General features: G+C 39.1%; 1 protein-coding gene across 1 annotated transcript in view; it reads right to left on the reverse strand.

Moving 5' to 3' along the window:
- Window positions 1–10,221: 10,221 nt before the first annotated feature.
- LOC114029565 (ceramide synthase 4-like) overlaps window positions 10,222–22,164 on the reverse strand; it is a 39,492-nt gene continuing 27,549 nt past the window's right edge. The window contains exons 7-11 of the mRNA XM_027844066.1: window positions 22,012–22,104; window positions 21,314–21,442; window positions 14,170–14,276; window positions 13,681–13,837; window positions 10,222–11,043 (exon numbers count right to left, since the gene is read on the reverse strand). Of these exons, the coding sequence (XP_027699867.1) occupies window positions 10,891–11,043; window positions 13,681–13,837; window positions 14,170–14,276; window positions 21,314–21,442; window positions 22,012–22,104 (639 nt within the window). The 3' untranslated portion in view covers window positions 10,222–10,890. The remainder of the gene's footprint in view (window positions 11,044–13,680; window positions 13,838–14,169; window positions 14,277–21,313; window positions 21,443–22,011; window positions 22,105–22,164) is intronic.

The raw sequence follows: 22,164 nt of genomic DNA on the forward strand, positions 1-22,164 counted from the left end.
AAGACCTCAATTCTTAGTGATTATGGGAAACACATCCTCTCTGACAAACTCATCTAGCTTCCCCATCCTCAAAAAGTGGACACTCTGCCCCTAATGAACTGAAGGCCTCCAAGAACCTATCAGGGGCATGCTTCATTCCAGAGGGATTCAGTCTAGTCTCTGGGACCAGGGTCCAAGGATTTGCCTTCTTCCCTTCACCACAGAGCCCATGGGGCAGGTCCCCCAAGCAAAATATTTCTTAAGCCACACCTTGCTTTCTGCCTTGACATTGCTGTGTTTTGGAAAAGAGGGGGCAGCAGGGGCCCATACTGAGTTAGTCTCTGAAATCAGCATGAGAGAGACCTCACACAATTCAATTTAGCCAGAACTTAGTAAGTACCTACTTTATTCAAGGCACCATGCAATGACAAAAAGAAAACATTTCTTGCCCTCAAAGACTTTGCATTCTACTGGGGTTAAAAATAGTATATAGATAAATAAATACTGAATATATGTGAAACAAATACACGGTAATTTTGGGGAGTTTATTATTGCCCAAGGAGGAGGGGGGAATCAAGAAAGGCCTCTTGTAGGAAGTGGCAGGAGCTGAGGGTTCTGAGAAGCAAAGGTGAGGAAGGAAAGCCTTCCAGACATGATCTGTGCAAAGGTATGCAAAGGTATGGAGGTGAGAGATGGAGTATCATTAAAAAGAAACAAGGAGGAGGGCAGTTTAGCTATAATATAGATTACATGTGAGGGAGTAATGTAGCATCTGTCTAGAAAGATGAACTATAGCCGAGACTGTGAAGCACTTTGCATGCCGAACATAGGAGTTTGTATTTGATCTTAGAGGCAATAAGGAATCTTTGAACCTTCTTGAATAGAGAAGTAACCTAGTCAGACTGGTGTGCAAGGAATGTCAATGTGGCAGTGTTAAAAGGAAAAATCTTCATTTGGACCTCACTCTGATTAATAAGACAAACTTAGGAAATAAGACAAAAGGAGTTTATTGTAGCACACCAGTGGTTGAGTGTGGTGGGGGCCCTGGGATTCAAACTGCAGGGCTTTTATGGACGGGATTAAATAACTTCTATGTAAGGGAAAGACAATCTTGACTAGCACCTGTTTCAATGAGGAGGTAGTGTTAGTGCTACCTCAGCTCCTCCCCTATTACAGCATTATATGGAGATGAGATCATTATGCAGGTGGACTGTCCTTTCCTGTGGGCTGGCTGGCACATGCCCCAAGGGACAGGCAAGGGGACAATGCAAGGTCCCTCAGACTGATTCAGCAGCAGTGGCTGACTCCGCACAATGATCTCCTTTCTGGTGCTAGCCATACTTATGGTGCATAGTTGGATCTCTATGATTCCTTTATCCTCCACTGCATCATCCTAATCCCTGCTGCCTGTAATTTGGGAATTGGCTTGGGGATCAGTTCTTTGCACCAAAGGAGACACTGTAAATACAAACAATACACAATCCCTATGAGGGCACACAAAAGAAAACCCTCAAACAGATACTTTAGTCATGAAAGACTTGGAAGCCAAGATGTTAGCCATTGCCAGGGGGACCAGAGTTCTTTCCCCTCTTCCTGGAAGTAGCTCCAAACATTTCAGACTGAATTCATGTGGGTATGATGTTGTCAAAGCTGTCAGGAACCCAGGAGTAGCACTCTTGACCTACAAGAGGCATACCCCTCCCCTCTCTGCCAGGAAGACATCTAGAGTCAACCTATTTTGTAAGGCAACAGTCCCAGAATGTGTGGACTTCAGTATTAAGGTCCTCCACTGCACCTATGGTTTCATTAACAAATATTTATGAAAATATGTTCATTTTATTCAATAGTGTTGGACTGTATCTGGTCCCATAAATGGGTAATATGATGGGAAAAGTGTGTTCAGGTGCTCTCATTAAAGTGGGAAATGGAATAGAAACCTGGATTGCTTCATGCTTGCTTTGCAAGTGTGTGCTAGGAGGCAGAGTAGGTGTGGGCCAGAGGCCAAAAGCACTTGTTCCAACCCATACCTGCCCATCCAATTTGAAGGGGGCCAATAATATGTTTTTTTTTCCTTTTTGGTTACACAGGAAATAAAATCCCTGTGGGGATATAAAAAAAATGCTCATGCATGCCAAACCTCCCAGCTCAAGAAAAATTCTTAGAATGCCCTTTCCAACCTGAATGATCTCATTTCTTTTCAGGGATAGGGAATAATTACATTTCATTTGCAATTCCATTTCCTGTCCTAGTGCTTCATTTTGTCCATAACAGAGAACTGGCAGGCTGATAATGTGCCACAAGTGCAAAATGAGACGAGAATTGCAAATGGTTTGCGATCTTTTCCCAGTTAAAAGTGAATGGGAGGGAGAACTCATGCTTCCAGTCCATGGCAGTACAATTTGGTGTTGTTATCTAATTGATTGCAAAAGAATAATCACACAAGTCCTGGACATCTGTTCCCATGTCTACCAGGGTCGTCTCTTCTCCCAAGGACGAAAAAGATGTGTGCACAAATCCAGAAACTGGTCCATTTAAAAGTATGACTGGCATGTTGGATCAGATGCACATAAGTGTTGGACTCTCCCCAAGGATGCAAAGCAAGGCATAAAAAGCAAACAGCAAACACATGGTAGATGACAAGTGAAGGATTGTGTCCTGATTATCAGATTCAAACAAACAAGCAGCCAAAGACCACTGATAGGTGTTGGAGTCACTTTTCAACTTAACTGGGTCCAGACATTGATCAGGTGTTGGCACCCTTTTGGGGCAGGCTTCATAGCGGAGTGATGTATCCAAGTCCTCCACTTGGCAACTGGCTTCTACCCAGTGCTCAATTAACCTCTGCACACCAAAACATCTCTTAGTCCACAGACTTCGGCTGTTCAATAAAGTCAATCTGCAAGTGCTAAAAGGGCCACTCAATTCCTCCCACTTTTGTCACAGTTTTCTTCCTTGAGGAATTAAACTGTCGACGAGAAAGGCAGCTAGAGACCACATGATGGGCCTCTGCATAAACCCCGTGGGCAAATCATGCCCAGCAAACTTGCAATTAGAGGGTCTTGGCTCCCAAACTGCTATCAGTACAAGCAAAAAGAAAAACAGCTTACAGAATAGTTAACAGGTCCATAACACACAGAACTAATAAAACAGGAAAATTACAATAGGGTGAATACAGAAACTCAACATAGCTACAGCCTGAAGAGTGTCAATGGCAGTGTATTTTGGCAGTGTCCATGTTCTTCAGGACTCTAGTAAACATCTCTTGTGCTTCTCTCAAACAGCTGTGCATGGAGCATGGCAGGTTTGTGGAGGTATTTCCTCAACTATCTCTAACTTTCAGGTCACTTGTGGAGATTGTCTAGGTAGTGCTGCTAAAACCTGCTAGTGATAAGACTTAGTATAATTTAGCAAAATTTGACAAAATCTAATCAGATTGGCCTACCAGTTCATGTGGTAAAAACCTGTTCAGACCTTATGGATCTAATCCTATTAACAACAGAGCTATAAGAAGAACACCAAATTAGGAACCCATAATTTACCTGAAACTTCAGAGAATTTCAGTTTTTACATAGCACTTTCCCTTTTTATCTTTACCCAAACTCTGTATCTGATATAGACAATGTCATCTATGGGCTGAAGGAGGAGGGCCTGATTTGGAAAATGAGCCATTCTCTCCCCTTATATTATCAGAGACTTCAAAATAGTAAAAATACAATTTCAAAATCTCTTTACAATTGTTAATGCAAATATATATGTAAAATCCTTAATCCAATTTTAGAACTTATTACTAGAACTCAAAGCCTATATTTACATTAGAAACATTTGGAAACCAATTGTGTGTGTGTGTGTGTGTGTGTGTGTGTGTGTATGTTTAACATTCTAGTCCTTAGATTTCCAACAGTTAATTTTGTAGCTTTCCCAAAGTTTACTACTCCAGCAAAATTTTAAAACACTTGTTACCTTTATTTTATCCCTCATTTTGAGGATATTTACATACATACATACTTATATATGCACTTGTATATATATATGTATATATACATACATATACATATATATTTCTCATAACATGCTGAAAGAATGAAATCAATCTTATACATGAATATAAAACTATTACTAAGGAGATGGCAAGTCTAAGAATGCTTTTACTTAGTTTCTCAGGATATAGAGCTGAGCACAAATTCAGATTAAAAATAGTAAGAATTTTTTTATACTGGCATCATATTTTGTAAAAACTCAGGTGTTTTTAGTATTAATATTAGTATTAATATGTTAATTAATACATTTAGTATTACAATGACAAAACTTCCACTGTTTACCTACCCTGATAATAGAAATTTGCTATGAAAGAAAAAGAGAGGAATATGGTTGTGACTATATCAAGACCATCCCTTCAAGGGCACAGACAGATTTGACATAAGCCATAACAGGGGAAAACCTCCCTTAGTTTTATTTGATTCCAGGTAAAAGTCATAGTTAAGAATGAATCATATAGCAAACTTCCACATTATTCACAGGATACCAAAGCCAGGCCTAGAATTAACCTAGTGGAAAAATTTCTTGTTCAGAAAAGAAATAGCACAATGGGGAATCTGAATCAAGAGGATCCTTCTATTGCCTATACACAAGTTCATCCCTTCAACTTTCCCAGACACAGACTTTCACCTGTAGCAGTTCTCAGACTGCCCTACCTTTGGGTAGCACATAGCATTCCCCTGGAATGGCAGATAATTGGCTTAATGACATTTCAGACAATCACACCTGAAATCAAAACTTAAAACGGTATCAAATTGCAATCCCAAGAGATTTGACCTCAAATAACAAAATTTCACTAATCACAGTTTAGGACTAGTGCAATAGCACTTAACAATGGCACATATAAGGACATTTCACTTATCCTTCATTTATAAATTAAGAATAACTGTACTCTGGAGTTTCACACATACAGCAAATACATGGTAGTTGACTCAAAACCCCAGAAAAATGCTGATTACAGAAAGATTACAATCTGTATTGCTTCTTTACCTTTACGGCAAAATGAAATCTTTGAAACTAAGGTCTATTGTTACTAAGTTGGTTCAAAGATGTAACTTCAATACACACTATCCATTAACAGATACAATTTCATAATTTTCATAAATGATGGTCAAATAATCTTAGCTCAAACTCACTCTTTACTGTAAGCAAACCTGTAAGTACCCCTACTTAGACTGGCAGTGGCTCTAATTTCTCAAACTTAATTATTTTAGCATTTTAAAGCATGCTGTCAGCAGGGATGATAGTATCTTATGACTCTGAATGAACAGAAAGTCTTAAAAATTTCACAGATAAGGACAACTTAAGGGATCTTTGCTACTCCCCCCCAAGACCAAGTTAGTATTATTATCCATTTTAAACTAAATATACCCAATTGAGTGTTTAACAGTTTCCAAAGATTGTAACCACCTTCTTTAACAGCTCTGTTCAGAATCTAATGTGGTCAGACCAAGCAATTGCAACACTTTCTGGATATCATTTTTTAAAGTCAACAGCATTTTTTATATAATGGTTTCCCAAATTTCACAATATGTGAAAAATCAGAAGCCTAACAATAACATAAATAGTATTATGGATTTTAAAAATATAACACAAAACTTTTTTCCAGTCAAATAATATAAATTCTTTTGAATGTAGTTCAAAGCTTCTTATATAGAAAATCACCATTTATCAATTTGGCATTCTATATCAATCATATTCAAAACACATCAAAAAGTACTTATATTTAATAAAATAATGGGTAACATTTATACAGTTATTAGCATGTGTCAGGCACTGTGCTAAGCACTTTACAGTTATTATGTCATTTGATTCTCACAACAACCTTGAGAGGTGGGTGCTATTATTATCCCATTTAACAGATGAGGAAACTGAGGCAAACAGAAGTGAAGTGATTTGTTTGACCTCACCCAGCTAATAAATTTCTGAGACCATATTTCAAACAGATTTTCCTGATCCATGCATTTTCCAAGTATGTTGTCTTAATGCCAAACATCAAAAGTATTTTTCATTAAATTCTAATTTATCACCATAATCCTAATAGGAGAACACATCCCACTGTGAGGCTACATTATAATTTAGTTTCAGGACAAATTTCAACCAAGTCAAGTCTAGATTTACAATTACAAATGGTAACATTCAAAATCTCAATTTTCCGAAGGGCCATAAACTCAAATTTTAAAGCCCATTGCTTTCAGTGAGCTCACTTTCAAAGATATGTGGTGGCAGGCTCACATTTTATCCCCATCTTTTGGAGTCCATGGGACTCTAAGGATTAAGACATAACCCTTTCAATGATCCTTCAAGGACAGAGTTTTTTGTATGCTATACTCAAATAATTTCATGCTATAAATCTATTTCTATGGTTTCCATTTGTTAAATGTTATAACTTGATAGAATATTGTCTGTCTGAGAAGGCTAACAGGTATTTCCCTAAAATTCTTTTTAATGCCATACATTTCTGCAATCCAGGAAAAAAGATTTCCATCCTTTTCTTGTCAGGCTTTATTTCTGCAATCTCCAACCTGTCCAGGGTTGTGAAGGCAGAAAGAAAGAAAGAAAGAAAGAAGGAAGGAAAGAAAGAAAGAAAGAAAGAAAGAAAGAAAGAAAGAAAGAAAGAATCTTGCAGTTTTCCTCCTTATCTCTCACTGAACAACTAATCAAAAAGTGAGTGGGAACAAGTTCCTGTTTAATATTACTGACAGCTGAGAGTTGTTTGGAGACTTAATTAGTCTTCACCACTCTTCTAAACTTCCTTTCTGTGCTGTCTCACTGAAGTTTTTTTTATAGGTGATGAAGTGTTCCCCTGCAAAGTTCTCCAAGGTAAAAAGACCTTTTCCATGCTTCAGTACTTCTGAAGTGGAAACCTCCTATCTCACTGCCTGCATTCCTCTTTTCCTGGGGGCCCACCAAGATCTTTACTTCCTTCTTCTCTGATCATTCCCTACAAAAGTGGTTTCTTAAGAATACTATGGTCTTTGTTTTTTTGAGAAATCTGGATTGCATGACCACATTAATGAGGGGCAGTCTCGGCTTGAAAGTTCATTCCCACAGCACCAGTAAACCATTTTTCTTAGGCTTTTCAATGTTGGTTTTTAGAATGTGCAGCTGCCAATAATCAAAAGTTTTGTATTTATCTGGCCAAATTTGCTTCCCTCAGTTATCTAGGTACTGAGTCCAGTCACCTGTTTTCAACATTCTTGATTGAATGAGCAGTATTCCACTATCCCAAGTTTTTAAGGGTTTTCCTAAGTAAGAGTCAACAAAAAGTTTACCCTGTCCCAATCTGATTTTAATATTATTATCACCTCGTGTTGTGGCAACTTAAAGTTGGGGAAAGCCATTTACTCACTACTACCCTGTTTCCATGCATTTGCATTTCCTTTTCTTCATGCACAGACGAGTAAAAAATCAGTTTTTGGTTCTGTACCTATTTCTCCTTATAATTTTTTAGTTTGGGGAGTGTACTTCTCCAACTACTTCATGGCTGACTAATTTTCAGGAGAGTCCATTCTGGCCTGTGCTTGGTCAAAGGTCCAAGTACCAGCTGTGCAATCAAAATATTGACATTTAGTGAAATCAAAATGAACTTAGTGATAGTCACACTAGTGAATGGCACTTTCTGGCTGGTTCACTAAGTTGTTAAAAGGAAATCTCCACTGAGGCCTCACCCTGATTAATAGGGCAAACTCAGGGAAAAAGATAAAAAGAGTTCATTGTAGCACACCAAGGCAGCAGTGTTGGGCATAGCTTGGGCCTGAATTCAAACTGCTTTTTTTCTGTGAAATATCAAGCAAGGTTGCCAGCTATGAGAGTCATGGAAGATTTGATAAGGGACAAAAATGTTTGGAAAATGCTGTGGTGAGTGGCATAGTGAGTTACTTAGGGAAGTTTGAAAGGGCCACAGTGAAGGCCCAATTGAGGTCATGTAACAAATTTATAGTGGACCAAATCAGCATGGTTTACAATTTGTTTCTCCAGTCTTGTTCAGCGGCGTGTGGTTAGGAGTGAGGTAGTATACAGTTGTAGTAATCCAAGCAGGATTAGCAGTCTCAGAAGAAAAATAGGATATGGGAAAAGGGACTAAAGAGAACAGAAGTAAAGTTGAATTTGTTTACCAAAGAGTTAAGTGCAGAAAGGAGGAGAGTATTGCCTGTTCAAGGATGATGGCTTGAAAGAGAACTGAGGGATAGAGTGATTGGAGGTCACCATGAGAATTAAGAATAGAGTTTGGAGTTTCAAGACAAAAAAAGAGATGTAGAATGAAAACAGATTGTGGTCAGATAAGGAGATTTCAGATTTAATGAACATGGAAGTGGTGTATTTGTGGATGATGGCAAGATCAAAGTTATGTCCACCTCTGTGTAGCTGAGATAGAGTGGAGGAGGAGGTCATGTGAAATAGGTAAACTAAGGAATTGTAAGATTAGGGTATTTGAAGGAGTATCAATCTCTCTCTCTCTCTCTGTTGAAGTTTCTTAGTATAAGAGCAGGATTTGTAGAAGAAAGACTGAGATAGGCACTGAACTGATTGATGAAAGATTGATCTGGAAAGTGGTAAATAACAGCTACCAGAATTTTGATTGGGTGGGAGTTACTGAGTGATGGGAGTAGAGGAAGAGTCTAGAAGTGGCAGTGGAGGCAAAAGTATACCAACTCTCCCATCTTGACCATTGAGTCTGGGTAAGAGGGAGAAATGAGTGAAAATGTGACAAGTGATGGAAAGGGTGGCCAAAGAGGCTGTGTCATCAAAAGGGAGCAAGGTCTCAGTGAGAGTCAAATGATGAAAAGAATAGGAAAGCAAAAGATTTAAGATGAAAACAAGCTTGTTGCCCATGGATCAGTCATTCCAGGGAGCACAGAGGAAGAGGTGACTAGCCTTAAGTGGGACATGGGGATTGTGGGGTTTGGATAAGGGAAATGGAATAAGTCATTAGGCATTGGGAGAAGAAAATGAGGTTTGAATGATGAAAGCTAGGGATTCACAATCACTGGAATGGGGAGGATATGAAAAGTGGGAGCTTATTAATTATTGAGGAATGAGGTCAGGCAAGTTGTCACTATCTCTAGGAGTTTAGCCTCAGGGTAGAGTCCTCTCAAGGCCTTGGGCAGATCAGGTGAAGAGACCAGTTTGGGGAGCTGAAGAAATAGTGTTTCTTTACTTCCCCTGAAGGAAAGAGACCCATTAAGAGACCTGGCAGCTGATGGGATGACCTTTCTCTCTTTTCCCCAAAGACTATCTACTAATGTGTGCCCTAGGATGATTCTCCCTTCTCTCTGAGCCTGTTTCCTTGTCTGGAAAATGAGTAAGCTGACTTAGATGACGTCTAAGATCCTTTGTAGCTTTGGATCTTGAAAGCTTATGCAGGAAGGGCACATAAATCTGGCTCCTTATCCCCACCCTGAAGTCCTCTTTCTTCAATCCCATTTTTGAGACTCACCTTCTCACCACTAGTTTCCTGCCCCAGGTCACTCAACCATGTTACTGGCTGAATGCTTAGAGAATTAATGCTGGCTAGAGTTGTATTTGGGGCTTACCTGGCAATTTATCTTTTTCTCAATTCCATATCTTAGTTTATTTTGACAAAAGTTGTGCCAGATGAGCAGAATGGATGGATGGTAATCTGTAACATTGAAGAGAATGTCCATAACATTGAGTGCATAGATCCATTTGTGTGTTAAGGGATGGCTGGATTAAGAGTTGGGAATTTGTGGGGATTCTGCTTCTGACCTCGTTCAGATCCTTGGATGCATCAATGTCTGATTCATCCTGGGGTTGATCTGACTAAAATGATGTCCGCAAACCAGCTTCCTTATTCCTAACTACCCATCCTGATCCCTCCTCATTGCTATCTATAGAAGTGAAGAGTAGTGATAAGAACAGCTCGGGAAGGCAAATTTGGCCTCAATATAGGAATGAATTTGTTAACTTCAGAGCTACCTAACAGTAGAATGGGCTATCAATGTAGGAGGTGAGCGCCCCATCTTTGTTGTTCAAGAAGAAATTGAAAGGCAACTTGTTGGGGTTGTTGGAGAGGACCCTCATCCACTCAAGGGGGACTTCATCTGGATGCCCAACAAGGTCTCTCCCAGTTCTGAGATTCTAGGATTTTTGTGTCCAGGACAATCACGGAGGAAATAGGAAGAGTGATAAAAATGAACACTAAATGGGGAATGAACTGGAAATGAAGGAGTTCAGGGACTCAGAAACAGTAAGCCCTGCATTATTCATGTTTTATTGTTCTCTTCCTGAGTCTGGTGAAGCCCAGGTTTCACACATCCATTTCTAATGTGAATGGGCTTCTCTGTTCCCTGGGATCTGCCGGCAATGACTCCCTGCTGGAATGGAAAGACAGGACTAAGGCTAGTCAGCCCACTCCAGGCCCAGACCTGCAAGCCTAAGATACTTTCATTGGTTCAGGGGGCAACCATCTCCTTCCAGATCTCTTTAGGCATGGGGGGTAGCCCCTGGGGGACTCTTCTAATGGGTCTTCCTGCTCCCTCTTCATCCCCCTCCTCCTCCCCCTCACTCTCTTCTTCTAAGAGATGGGGACAGATCTCAATAGCGAAGTCCAAGGACAACGGTTCAAGGGGAAAGGTTATTCAAAAGAAGATCACTAAATTCACTATAAAATCCTCAACAGAGATATTCCATCCTTCCTCCCCTAACCTTGAGGTCCAGTAAAGGTGGGGTCAGAGAGATAGACAGAGAGACAGAAGTGAAGGGCCCCTGTCCAGCACAGGACTTGTTCTAAGGAGTCTATGTTCAATCAGAATCTGAGACATTTCCCAGGGTGACTTGTTCTTCAGGCAGTCAGGAGACCAGTCCTCCAGGTATCTTCATTGAGCTGGTCTAGGTTATGCCCCTGGGACAGGCTCAGTGATAAACTGGCCAGTTCTTCAGACTCCCCCGGACCCGAATGTCTGCGACATTATTGGGATGAAGTCTCCCATTGCTCTGCTCTATCACTGTCAACTGCTCATCACTCGAGTCTTCCTCCTCTATGTCACTCCTTATATCATTCTTCACCTGAAAACCAGAGAGACAATCAATTAATAAGCATCCATTGAACCCCTACCATGCACTCATCACTGTGCAAAGCAATGGAGAAACCAAGGCAAAAATACAACAGTTCCTGACCTCAGAAAACTTTCATTCTATCAGGAGAACTAGCCTGCACTTATAAAATTATGTACAAAATATATGCAAAGTAAATGGACAAGGACATTTTAGAATGAGTGGAAATAGAAAATAAGAGTGGGAAAGAAATCAAGAAATGATTAATTTAGGTGATGCTTGAGTTGAGTCTTAGAAGAAATAAGGAATTTTAAGAACTGGATGTGAGGGGACATTATATTTCAGGCATGAGAGGATAACATGTACAAAGACAAAGAGATGAAGATAGAGTGTCCTGGGTGAGGGACAGCAAGAAGGACAGTTTGGCCAGACAGAATGATGAAGGAACCTTTGTAAGCAATGAATAGACAGGAAAAGAGACTATGGCCAAGTGGTACAAGGTTTTAAATGACTAACAAGAGTCTATACTTTCCTTTGGTGGTAATAGGGAGCTATTGGGATGGCCACTGTTACCTTGTCATCCATCCTGCCTGCTCCTTCGCCCTCTGGAGCACTAAACCCTGCATTTGCCCTGGCACTGTATAAAATCTAAAACCCCCTTTCCCTCATTTCTAACTTTGGAACATGCATCAACATTCTATTGCTCCAAGAAAGGGCATATTGATCATGACTCCATTCACAACCCCAATGATTTCCCAAATGAGATAATGCTTGTAAAGTGCTTTGCAATTTTAAATCACTACATAAATGCTAGCTATTATTCTCAAACCAAAATATCCTTCTCTGGCAACCACCTTCTATGTGTTATCTCCCCTTCCTTACAGAAAGGAACATTCTTAATTTTGTATCAGTATTCTTGGAGTTTAGCATAACAGTAAGACTTTTAATAACTTTTTTTTCATTTATTCATTCACATTCATTCATTCACGTTTATTCATTTTTCATTTATTCATTCATTCATTTATTCTTTACTTGATGAATTTATCACCCAATCTAGGTCTTTGAGACAAAAAGCCTTCAATGAGTTCAGTATCTAGCTCACAATGTTTCTCTCCCCTAAACTTTTACCTCCAAACTTTCCAACTCAACTACTCAATTCTTATGACCTACTCCTCCTCTCCACCCCAGGCACACATAAAAACGGTCATACCCTTGATCTTGCCATCACCCACAAATATTCCACTTCCATGTACATAAACCCTGAGTTTCTCATAATCTTTTATCATTCCATCTTTCCCTCTGCTTTACAACCCCCAAACTTGTTCTTCTTCACTGTGACCTCCAATTCCCCTCACCCCTTAGTTACTTATCAGGTCATCCTTGCACTGGCTACACTCGCCTTTCTTTCCTATTTTGACTCCTTGGTCATCAATCAGTCCAACTGGATGGTATCCTTTCCATTTGAATCTCTTGCCTCATTGTCCTATTAACTATTACACTTTGCCAAACCTTAACCTGGGATTACTCCCACCACCTATCTCCTTTGTTCCTATTCACATGCTACTGAATGGAGGTTGAGAAAATCACAAGACCATAATAATTGAGATCCCCCACAAATTTATGTTATACATGCTCAACTGAGCTCTTCCTGAACCAAGGGAATCCTTTTATACTTTTCTAATTGATTTGTTAGACCACTCACCACAATGGAAATTCCAAACCTTTGAATCCATCCTCAAGACTCCCACAGTACTGTTCACTCTACTGTCTCAGCTGAGGACCTCACCTGCTACTCCAGTGAAACAATTGAGACCATTCAATGAGAGTTCCCTCATCTCCCCTCCTCATCTTCTCACATCACTGAGGCATCTTCTCCCACTATCTCTTCATCCACCATTCTCTCACATAAAAATGGTGGTCTTTCTCCTTGTCAAGGCAAACTCCTTGATATACATACACTCTTGATCCCTTCCTTTCTCATCTTCTTCAATATACTGTTCTCTCTATCTTATCTTTTCTTTCTGGTCTAACCTGTGTTTTGGGAAAACTACTTTTAAGCTGTATGAAGGATGAATTAGATAGTTCAGGTGAAAGGAAGTGAGGTCCTGGACCAGGATGATAGGTATATGAATAGAGAAGAAGGGATTAAAAGGATGAGATAGTCTAGAGGTAGAAGTGACAATATTTGGCACCTGATTGAATATGCAGGATGAGACAGAGTGGAAAAGAAGAATGGACACAGTTGGAGTGGAAGAAATAAGAGAGAGACAGAGAGAAAAAAGGAAGGAGAAGAGAAGGAAGGAGAAGAGAAGGGAGATAAGAGAAAATGGGAGGGGAGGAGAAAGGGAAGGGAGGAGAAAGAGAGGAAGAGGAGAGAAAAAGAAAGAGACAGAGAGAGAGAGATAGAGGATACAAGAAGAAAAGTAGAGAAATGAGAAAAGAGATTGGGAAAGACGAAGTGAAAGACAAGGATCCTGGGTAGTAAGATGCCTTGCAGAACTACTTGGGTGCCTATTGGCACTAGGATGCCAGGCCTGAACTTCCATGCTCTCTTCCATCTTTGATACCCTTCTGCTTTTCCCTCCTTCTCTTCCTGATGGTCATGGATTGGGGGAAGGGTGGGTAGGCCAGGGCAAGGTTTGCACCTACCTGACCCTCTGATAAAAACCTGTAGAACATTCGGAGGATGAGGAAAAACCAGAAGACATTGAGACCCTGCAGGATCATCAAGAGGGCATTGGCAAAATAGTAACCAAAGAAGACCTGATAGTTGGTCAAGAAAGTATAGGAAGTGGTGTAGAGGACTCTGTAAGAGAGAGAGGAAATGAGGGTTACAATGTGGGAAGGGGGAGGAGGCAAGCTACCAGGATTCAGACATGTTGGTCACCAGAAACAACCCACCTACCCCCAAAGAAATGGGATGGACAGAGTGAGAAGCCACTGGGATGGGGGAAAAACATCCCAAAAGGCCCCTGGCTTGACCTTATCCCATCTTTTTCACACATAGAAGGACTTGTCAAGCAAGAGACTCACTCCTCTTTCTAGGAGGCAGGTCTTGGCACCAGAAGGTCCCCAGGACTCAGACCCTTTTCCTCCTCCCTGCCCTTAACCCACCCCACCTCTAAGGACCAGGCTTACTTGATTGGGAAGAGAATGAGTCTGCTAACAAAGAACACCAGGGCAAAAAGGATGAACATTATGTCCCGAGCTTGACTCCACTGTGCGTAAATTAACATCTTACAAGCCTGGAAGGAGATGACAGAGGGAATTTTGGTAATGCATAATCCCAGAATTGGGAGGGGCCTGAGATGGTACTTAGTACAACATACACTTGTTGAAGGGTCCCCCTAGAGAAGTAATCATTTCACCTGAAGGCCTACAATGATGGGGAACTCACTACATCTCACAAACAATCCATTCTACTTTCAGAGTGCTCTGAATCTTAGGGAGTTTTTCCTTATATGCAGCCTTAAGATGTCCTTGGAAAGTGGGCCAAGTTTCGGGGCATTAACCAGTGAAAAAGAGCCCTACCCTAGCTTTTTAATTTTGAGTAGGATAGACCCAGTCACAGAATAAACACACATGCCTGGGTTGTGACACTCAGTGTAGATCTAAACTCCTCTCTGGAACTTCTCCATTTCCTGGAAGGCACCACACCCCTGGGCACTCTGATTTGAAACTTCACCATTGTCCTTGACTCCTCATTTTTGCTACAACTCCCCACACACATATTCAAGCAGTTGCAACAGCATTTCTCATCTACATCCTCTTATCTCCAGTTACACAGACATCAGAATTTGGGTTAGTTCCTCTTGCCTGGATTACTGTAAATAGTCTCCTAATTGGACTCCCTGCCTCAAGTCTCTCCCCATTCTAGTTCCTTTTCCACTCAGCTGCCAAAGTAATCTTACTAAAGTACAGGTCTGACCATATCACTCCCTTACTTAAAAAACTCCAGTGGCTTCGTATCAACTCCAGGATCAAATATAAATCCTGTGTTTGGCGTTCAAAGCACTTCATGACCTAGCCCCAACTTGCCCTTCTAACCTTATTACTCACCTTCCTGCACTCTACTATCTAACCAAGCTGTCTTATTTTCTGTTCCTCAAACTCATACAAAAACACAATTAAAATGTACAAAAAATAATAGTAGCTAGCATGTATATAGTACTTTCCAAATATAATTTCATTTTAATTTATGATATCATTAATCACCCTGGGAAGTCAGTGCTGTTGTTATCCCCATTTTGCAGGTGAAGAAACTGAGGCAGACAGAAGTTAAGTGACTTGCCCAGGGCCACACAATTAGTGTCTGAGGCAGGATTTGACCTAGATCTTCCTGACTCCAGATTGAATATAATAGCCACCGGGCCATCTAACTTAAGGTATGAAGCCATCATAAATCAAGTACTCTTTGCAATTTTGAAATCATAAACAATTCATTTTTGTTTGTTATTTTTGCATTAACACTACTTTGTTCATTGACAGTTATGACTTCCTGTTATATTTTTGATCTTTTAATAAAGCATTATCTTAAAAAAAAAGAAAAGAAACTTGCTTGACTAGCTACAGTGATCTAATTAACCAATTAATTACTGGATAGGGACAGGGATAGGGCCCAGATTTGTGATTTCACTGATCTAGGGAACTCTAGGAAGAGGAAATAGGCCCTCTCAATTCGGGTTGGCATCTTTGCCTAGAGAAGTGGTGTCAAACTCAAACAAGACAACAAAAGTCACTAAACCTGACATCAGGATTCCTCAGCGGCATATTGACTTAGAAAACCACATATTAACATTGTCTGTCTTCTACTGTATTTTTAGTTACTTTGTTAAATATTTCTCAGTTACATTTAATCTGGTTCCCACTGCACTGTGGAGTGTTACTCACTGCCACTTCTGGTTTAGAGCACTGAAAGATTCAGAGACTTGCCTAGGATCACAGAGCCAGTATATGTCAGAGATGAGACTTTAACCCAGGCCAATCTAGATTTCAGTTTAAGTCTTTCTTACTAATAAACAAGGCATATACAGAATTTAAAAAAAATGAAGCATACTCAGTCACATTGCTCTCAAGAGAATCTTTTTGTACATTGCTAAATAATTTTAAAATTTTTATTTCATTTTTCTCTTCTTTTCAAAATTTATATTTGTGCATTTTGCTATGTATTTGAGTGCAAAGGGACATGAAAATAATTTATAAATAAACACACACATGGAGGAGATGCAAGCTCAAAAAATGTTTTACCGAGAAGGATGTGAACTCACAAGAGCTTGGTGACTTCTGTGCTAGATGTTATCAAATTTGTCAATTCCTAAAATTCCTGTCTGACTACTGACAGTTCTCTGTAGAAAAGTATCTTTTTCCCTTCAGGGGAAAGGGGGTAGCACCAGCAGGTGGGGGCTAGGCACAGTCTCCTACATAAGGTGGTACTTGAACTAAATTTTGAAGGAAGCCAGGGATTCTGTGAGGCAGAGGTGAGGAGGGATGGCTCATTCCAAGTCAGAGAGACTGCCGAGGCAAAAGTAAAGAGGCAGGAAACGAGTGTTGAGTGTGAGGAACACCAATAGACCACCATGGCTGGACCATACAATTCGTGATGGGAAATACAGTTTAATTAGACTGGAAAAATGGGAAGAGGCCAAGTTCTGAAGATCTTTAACTGCCAAATAAAGGTATTCTCAAATAAAGGTATAATGTTTAATCATTAGGGATGGCATCTAGGTGGCACAGTGGATAGAGTGCCAGGCCCTGGAGTTGGGAAAACTCTTCTTGAGTTAAAATCTGACCTCAGAAAATTACTAGCTGTGTGACCCTGGGCAAGTCACTTAACTCTGTTTGCCTCAGTTTCCTCATCTGTAAAATGAGCTGGAAAAGGAAATGCCAAACTACTCCAGCATCTGCCAAGAAAACCCCAAATAGGGTCACAAAGAATCACATATGACTGATAAATGACTAAACAACAACAACAAAAAAGAAAGGTAATAGAGAATCACTGGAGTTTGCTGAATAGTGGGAGTGATATAATTAGAATTACACTTTAGGAAAATCACTTACACAGCTTAGTGGAAGATGGATTGGAATGGGGAGAGATAAGTCGGGGAGACCATTTAAAAATTTTATTATTTATTTAAATATTCATTAATTTTTTTAAGTTCTGAATTCTCTCCCTCCCTCCCATCAGTCCCCCACTTATTGTGAAGTCAAGAAACATGATATTGATTATATCATGCAAATTATGTTTATAATCATGTAAAACATGCTTCCATGTTAGCCATATTGCAAAAAACCCCCAAGAACAATAAAGAAATTAAAAAAAAATATGTTTCAATATGCATTCAGACTCCATCAGTTCTTTCTCTGAGGGTGGATAGTATTTTTAATCATAAATCCTTCAGAACTGTCTTGGATCATTGTATTGATCAGAATAACTGTCATTCACAGTTGATCTTCCTTACAATATGACTGTTACTGTGTACCATGTCCTCTTGGTTCTGTTCACCTCACTTTGCATCAATTCATGTAAGCTTTTCTGAAACCATCCTGTTCATCATTTCTTATAGCACAATATTCCATCACAATCATATACCACAACTGTTCAGCCATTCCCCAATTGATGAGAAGTCCCTCAATTTCCAATTCTTTGCCACCACAAAAAGAGCTGCTATAAATATTTTTATACATATAGATTGCTTTCCTTTTTCTTTGATCTCTTTGGGATATAGAACTAGTAGTGGTATTGCTGGATCACAATTTTATAGCTCTCTGGGAATAATTCCAAACTGTTTTCCAGAATAGCTGGATCAGTTCACAACTCTACCAACAATGCATTAGTGCCCCAATTTTTCCATATTCCTTCTGATATTTGTTATTTTCCTTTTCTGTTATATTAGCCAATCTGATGTATGTGAGGTGGTATCTCAGAGATGTTTTGATTTGCACTTCTCTAATAAATAGTGATGAAGAGCATTCTTTCATATGATTATAGATTACTTCAATTTCTTCTTTTAAAAACTACCTCTTCATAGCCTTTGCCCATTTATCAGTTGAGGAATGACTTGTGTTTTTATAAATTTGACTCAGTTCTCTACATATTTGAGAAATGAGGCCTTAGTCAGAGAAACTTTCTGTAAATCCGCCATGCCTCCAGCTTCCTGCTTTCCTGATAATTTCAGTTGTATTTGTTTTATTTGCCAACTTAAAAAAAAGTACTCAAAATTATCCATTTTACAGCATCTTCTTGTTTGGTCATAAATTCTTTCCTTATCCATAGATCTGACAGGTAAAATTTTCCATGCTCCTCTAATTTTCTTAGGAGATCAGCCTTTCTCTCTAAATCATGTAGCTATTTTGACTTTATGTTGGTATATGGTGTGAGACGTTGGTCTATACCTAGTTTCTGCCAAACTGCTTTCCATTTTTCCCCAGCAATTTTTTTGTCAAATAGTGAGTTCCAGTTCTAAAAGCTTGAATCTTTATATTTATCAAACACTAGATTACTATGGTTATTTGCTACTATGTACGGTGTACCCACTTTATTCCACTATTCTACCACTCTATTTCTGAGCCAGTACCAGATTGTTTTGATGATTACCACTTTGTAATACAGTTTGAGATCTGGTACTGCTAGACCAACCCCCTTCACATTCTGCCCCCTCCCCTTGATTCCCTTGATATTCTTGACCTTTTATTCTTCTAGATGAATTTTATTATTTTTTCAAAATCTATAAAATAAATTTTAGTAGTTTGATTGGTATGACACTAAATAAGTAAATTAATTTAGGTAAAAATGTCATTTTTATTATATTGGCTCAGCCCATCAAATGATATTTCTCCAGTTGTTTAGATCTGTCTTTATCTGAAAAATGTTTTGCAATTTTATTCATATAGTTCCCAGGTTTGTCCCCAAATATTTTATATTATCGATGGTTATTTTAGATGGAATTTGTCTTTTTATCTCTTCCTGCTGGACTTTATTGGCAATATATAGAAATACTGATGATTAATAAGGATTTATTTTATATCCCACAACTTTTCTAACGTTGTTAATTATTTCAACTAGTCTTTTAGTTGATTCTCTAGAATTCTCCAGGTATGCCATTACATCATCTGCAAAGATAGATAGTTTTGTTTCCTCATTGTCTATTCTAATTCCTTCAATTCTTCTCTTATTGCTTTAGCTAACATTTCTAGTATGATATTGAATAATAGTGGTGATAATGGGCATTATTGTTTCACCTCTGATCTTACTGGGAAGGCTTCTAGCTTATCCCCATTACAGATAATGCTTGCTGATGGCTTTAGATGTCATTTTGAGGAAAGCTCTATTTATTCATATACTTTCTTGTGTTTGTGAGAGGAATGAGTGTTGTATTTTATCAAAAGTTTTTTTTCTGCATCTATTCAGATAATTTTATGATTTTTCTTGGTTTTGGTATTGATATGGTCAATTTTACTGATAGTTTTCAAAATTTTGAACCAGCACTGCATTTCTGGTATAAATCCCACAAAGTCATAATGTATGACCTTTGTGACATTTTACTGTAATCTCCTTGTTAGCATTTTATTTAAAATTTTTGCAACAGTATTCATTAAGGAAATTGGGAAATAGTTTTCTTTCTCTGTTTTTGCTCTTCCTGATTTAACTGTAATTGTGCCATAAAAGAAACTGGGAAAGAATCCTTCTTTGCCTATTTTTCCAAATAATTCACACAGTAATGGAATTGTTTTTCAAATGTTTCATAGAATTCATTTGCAAATTCATTGGGTCCTGGGGATTTTTTCTTAGGGATCTCATTGATGACTTGTTCAATTTCTTTTTCTAAGATAGGATTATTTAAGTATTCTATTTCCTCTTCTGTTAATCTGAGCAATTGAAAATTTTGCAAATACTCCTTTTCACTTATGTCAGATTTATTGAAAATTGGGAAAAATAGCTCCCAGTAATTGCTTTAATTTCATCTTCATTGTTGAAGTCACCTTTTTCATTTTTGATATTAGTAATTTATCTATTTTATTGTGTGGGTTTTTCCCCCATAAAACCAACTCCTAGTTTTATTTATTAGTTCAATGGGTTTTTTTTAAACTTTCAATTTTCTTAATCTCTCCTTTGATTTTAGAATTTCAAAGTTAGTGTTTAATTGGGGATTTTAAATTTGTTTTTCTAGTTTTTTTAATTGCATGCTTAATTTATTGATCTGTTCTTTCTCTATTTTATTGATGTAAGCATGTAGAGACACAAAATTTCTCTTAAGTACTATTTTGGCTACATCCCGTAAATTTTGGTGTATTGTCCCAATATTGTCATTTTTTTAAATGAAATTATTGATTGTTTCTATGATTTGTCCTTTAATCCACTTATTCTTTAGGAGTAGTTTACTTAGTTTCCAATTAATTTTCAGTCTGTTTCCATGGCATTTATTGAATGTAATTTTTATTGTATAATTATCTGAAAAGAATGCATTTAATATTTCTGCCTTTCTGCATTTGGTTGTGAAGTTTTTACACATGATCAACAAGGGTTCAAGTGGAACAGCAGCCCAAGGGCAAGGGCATAGCCACTATTTTTTGTACTATTTATGTACTTTTTAACCATTTAATATGTATTAAACTATGCTATCTTTTTTATTAGGGTCCTATCTTTTTATGTGTTACTGATGAAATTTTTGAGTGTTGTGCTTTTAACCTTATCATCCTCAAAAGCTCTGTGGTTTTTATTGAGTGATTTTGGTGGCATGGTGTTTCTTGGGAATGCTTATGTCACATTATAGCACAACTAACTGTATATGCTAATGCACACTTGAATCTTTTGCATCACACTTTCCCTGTGTTATGGGAAATAAATAGCTGTTCTATACCTAATACCCATATTTTATAACAAGAACTTTGGTGGGGTTTTTTTTTTTAAGGAGGGACTCAGTTAGCATGCCTCCTCCTCTATTTTGTGGAAGATTCTAGATATGAGCCATAGGTAACTTCTGTTTTTAGAGATTTCCCTGGACTTTTACTCCCTGATAGAGACAAAGCCAGGGAGAGATAAAGTCTCAGCTCTCTCTTTGGGGTTATTCCCATTCTCTTCAGGGATGGAGTCAAGCCCATGTGAGCCCTGAGTCCCTAATTCTGTCATGGGTTACTGGACCACCGGCACAATGGACTCCCATAATGGTGAGGAAATTTAGGGACAGCTCTATTCCCTTCTCCGAGGCTGTGGCCCCTGCACACATGAGGCTTGCAGGGACTCAGGAAGATCCCAGCTATACTCATCCAGGGTAGGCTCACTCACCTCCATGAAGATATCAGACACATCATGTAGCAGCAGCACCAGGGTACCAATGTGCACAAAGTTGGCAGAATAGGAGAAGAAGATCAAAGTGATAGTAACAAAATGGTGGATGATCTGCTCCTTGAAGTCCTGGAAAAGGAGGGCAGCTATGAGGCCAGGACCTTGCTTACCTCCCAGAGGATGTAGCTGGCTTTCCTTATGCTCAGGGCAAATTCTGACTTACAGTCTAGGTATACTTTTCCTCCCACTACTTCTGCCTTGATTATATGACAGTCCTCTTTGGAAAGGTTCAAGTATTTCAAGGGGAGGCAGAAGGAGGAGATGAAGGAAGAAGGTCAAATGTCTGACAGTGTGGTGGAGGGAGAACTGGTGATTGGGTTGGATATGGACCTAGTGGTAGCAGCTCCAGAAACAGCACCTTGGCTACTGAATTGAACAGAATGTAATTGGACCCTTAGCTTCTGGACCCCTTAGTCTTCCACAGAATCCATCAAGTTCAAGTGGATCAGGTCTGCCCTTACTGTTTCTGTGGGACAAGGGCCTGTGCTTACACCTGGGACTGACCTTAAGGGCCAGGGCCAAGTAAGGCACTTTTCTCATGGGGGCAGACACTAGAAGCCAGGTTCTTCACTCTACTCTTCTCCCTTGACTGGGAAGACAAGAGCTTTCCCAAAAACCTGGGCTCCCTCCAGACTCACCTTTCTCTTCACATCAAGGGTCAAAGTGAGCAGCAAGGAGAAGTAGCAACTGAGCTGCAGGAGGTACCACCAGTATATGGCAGGCTGCAGAGGCTGAGGGTCAAAGCAGTCACTTGGTCATGGGTATTGCTCATACAGAGACACAGAGTTCAA

Source organism: Vombatus ursinus, unplaced genomic scaffold (assembly GCF_900497805.2).
Source record: "Vombatus ursinus unplaced genomic scaffold, bare-nosed wombat genome assembly UNPS02014935.1, whole genome shotgun sequence".
Lineage (NCBI taxonomy): Eukaryota > Metazoa > Chordata > Mammalia > Diprotodontia > Vombatidae > Vombatus > Vombatus ursinus.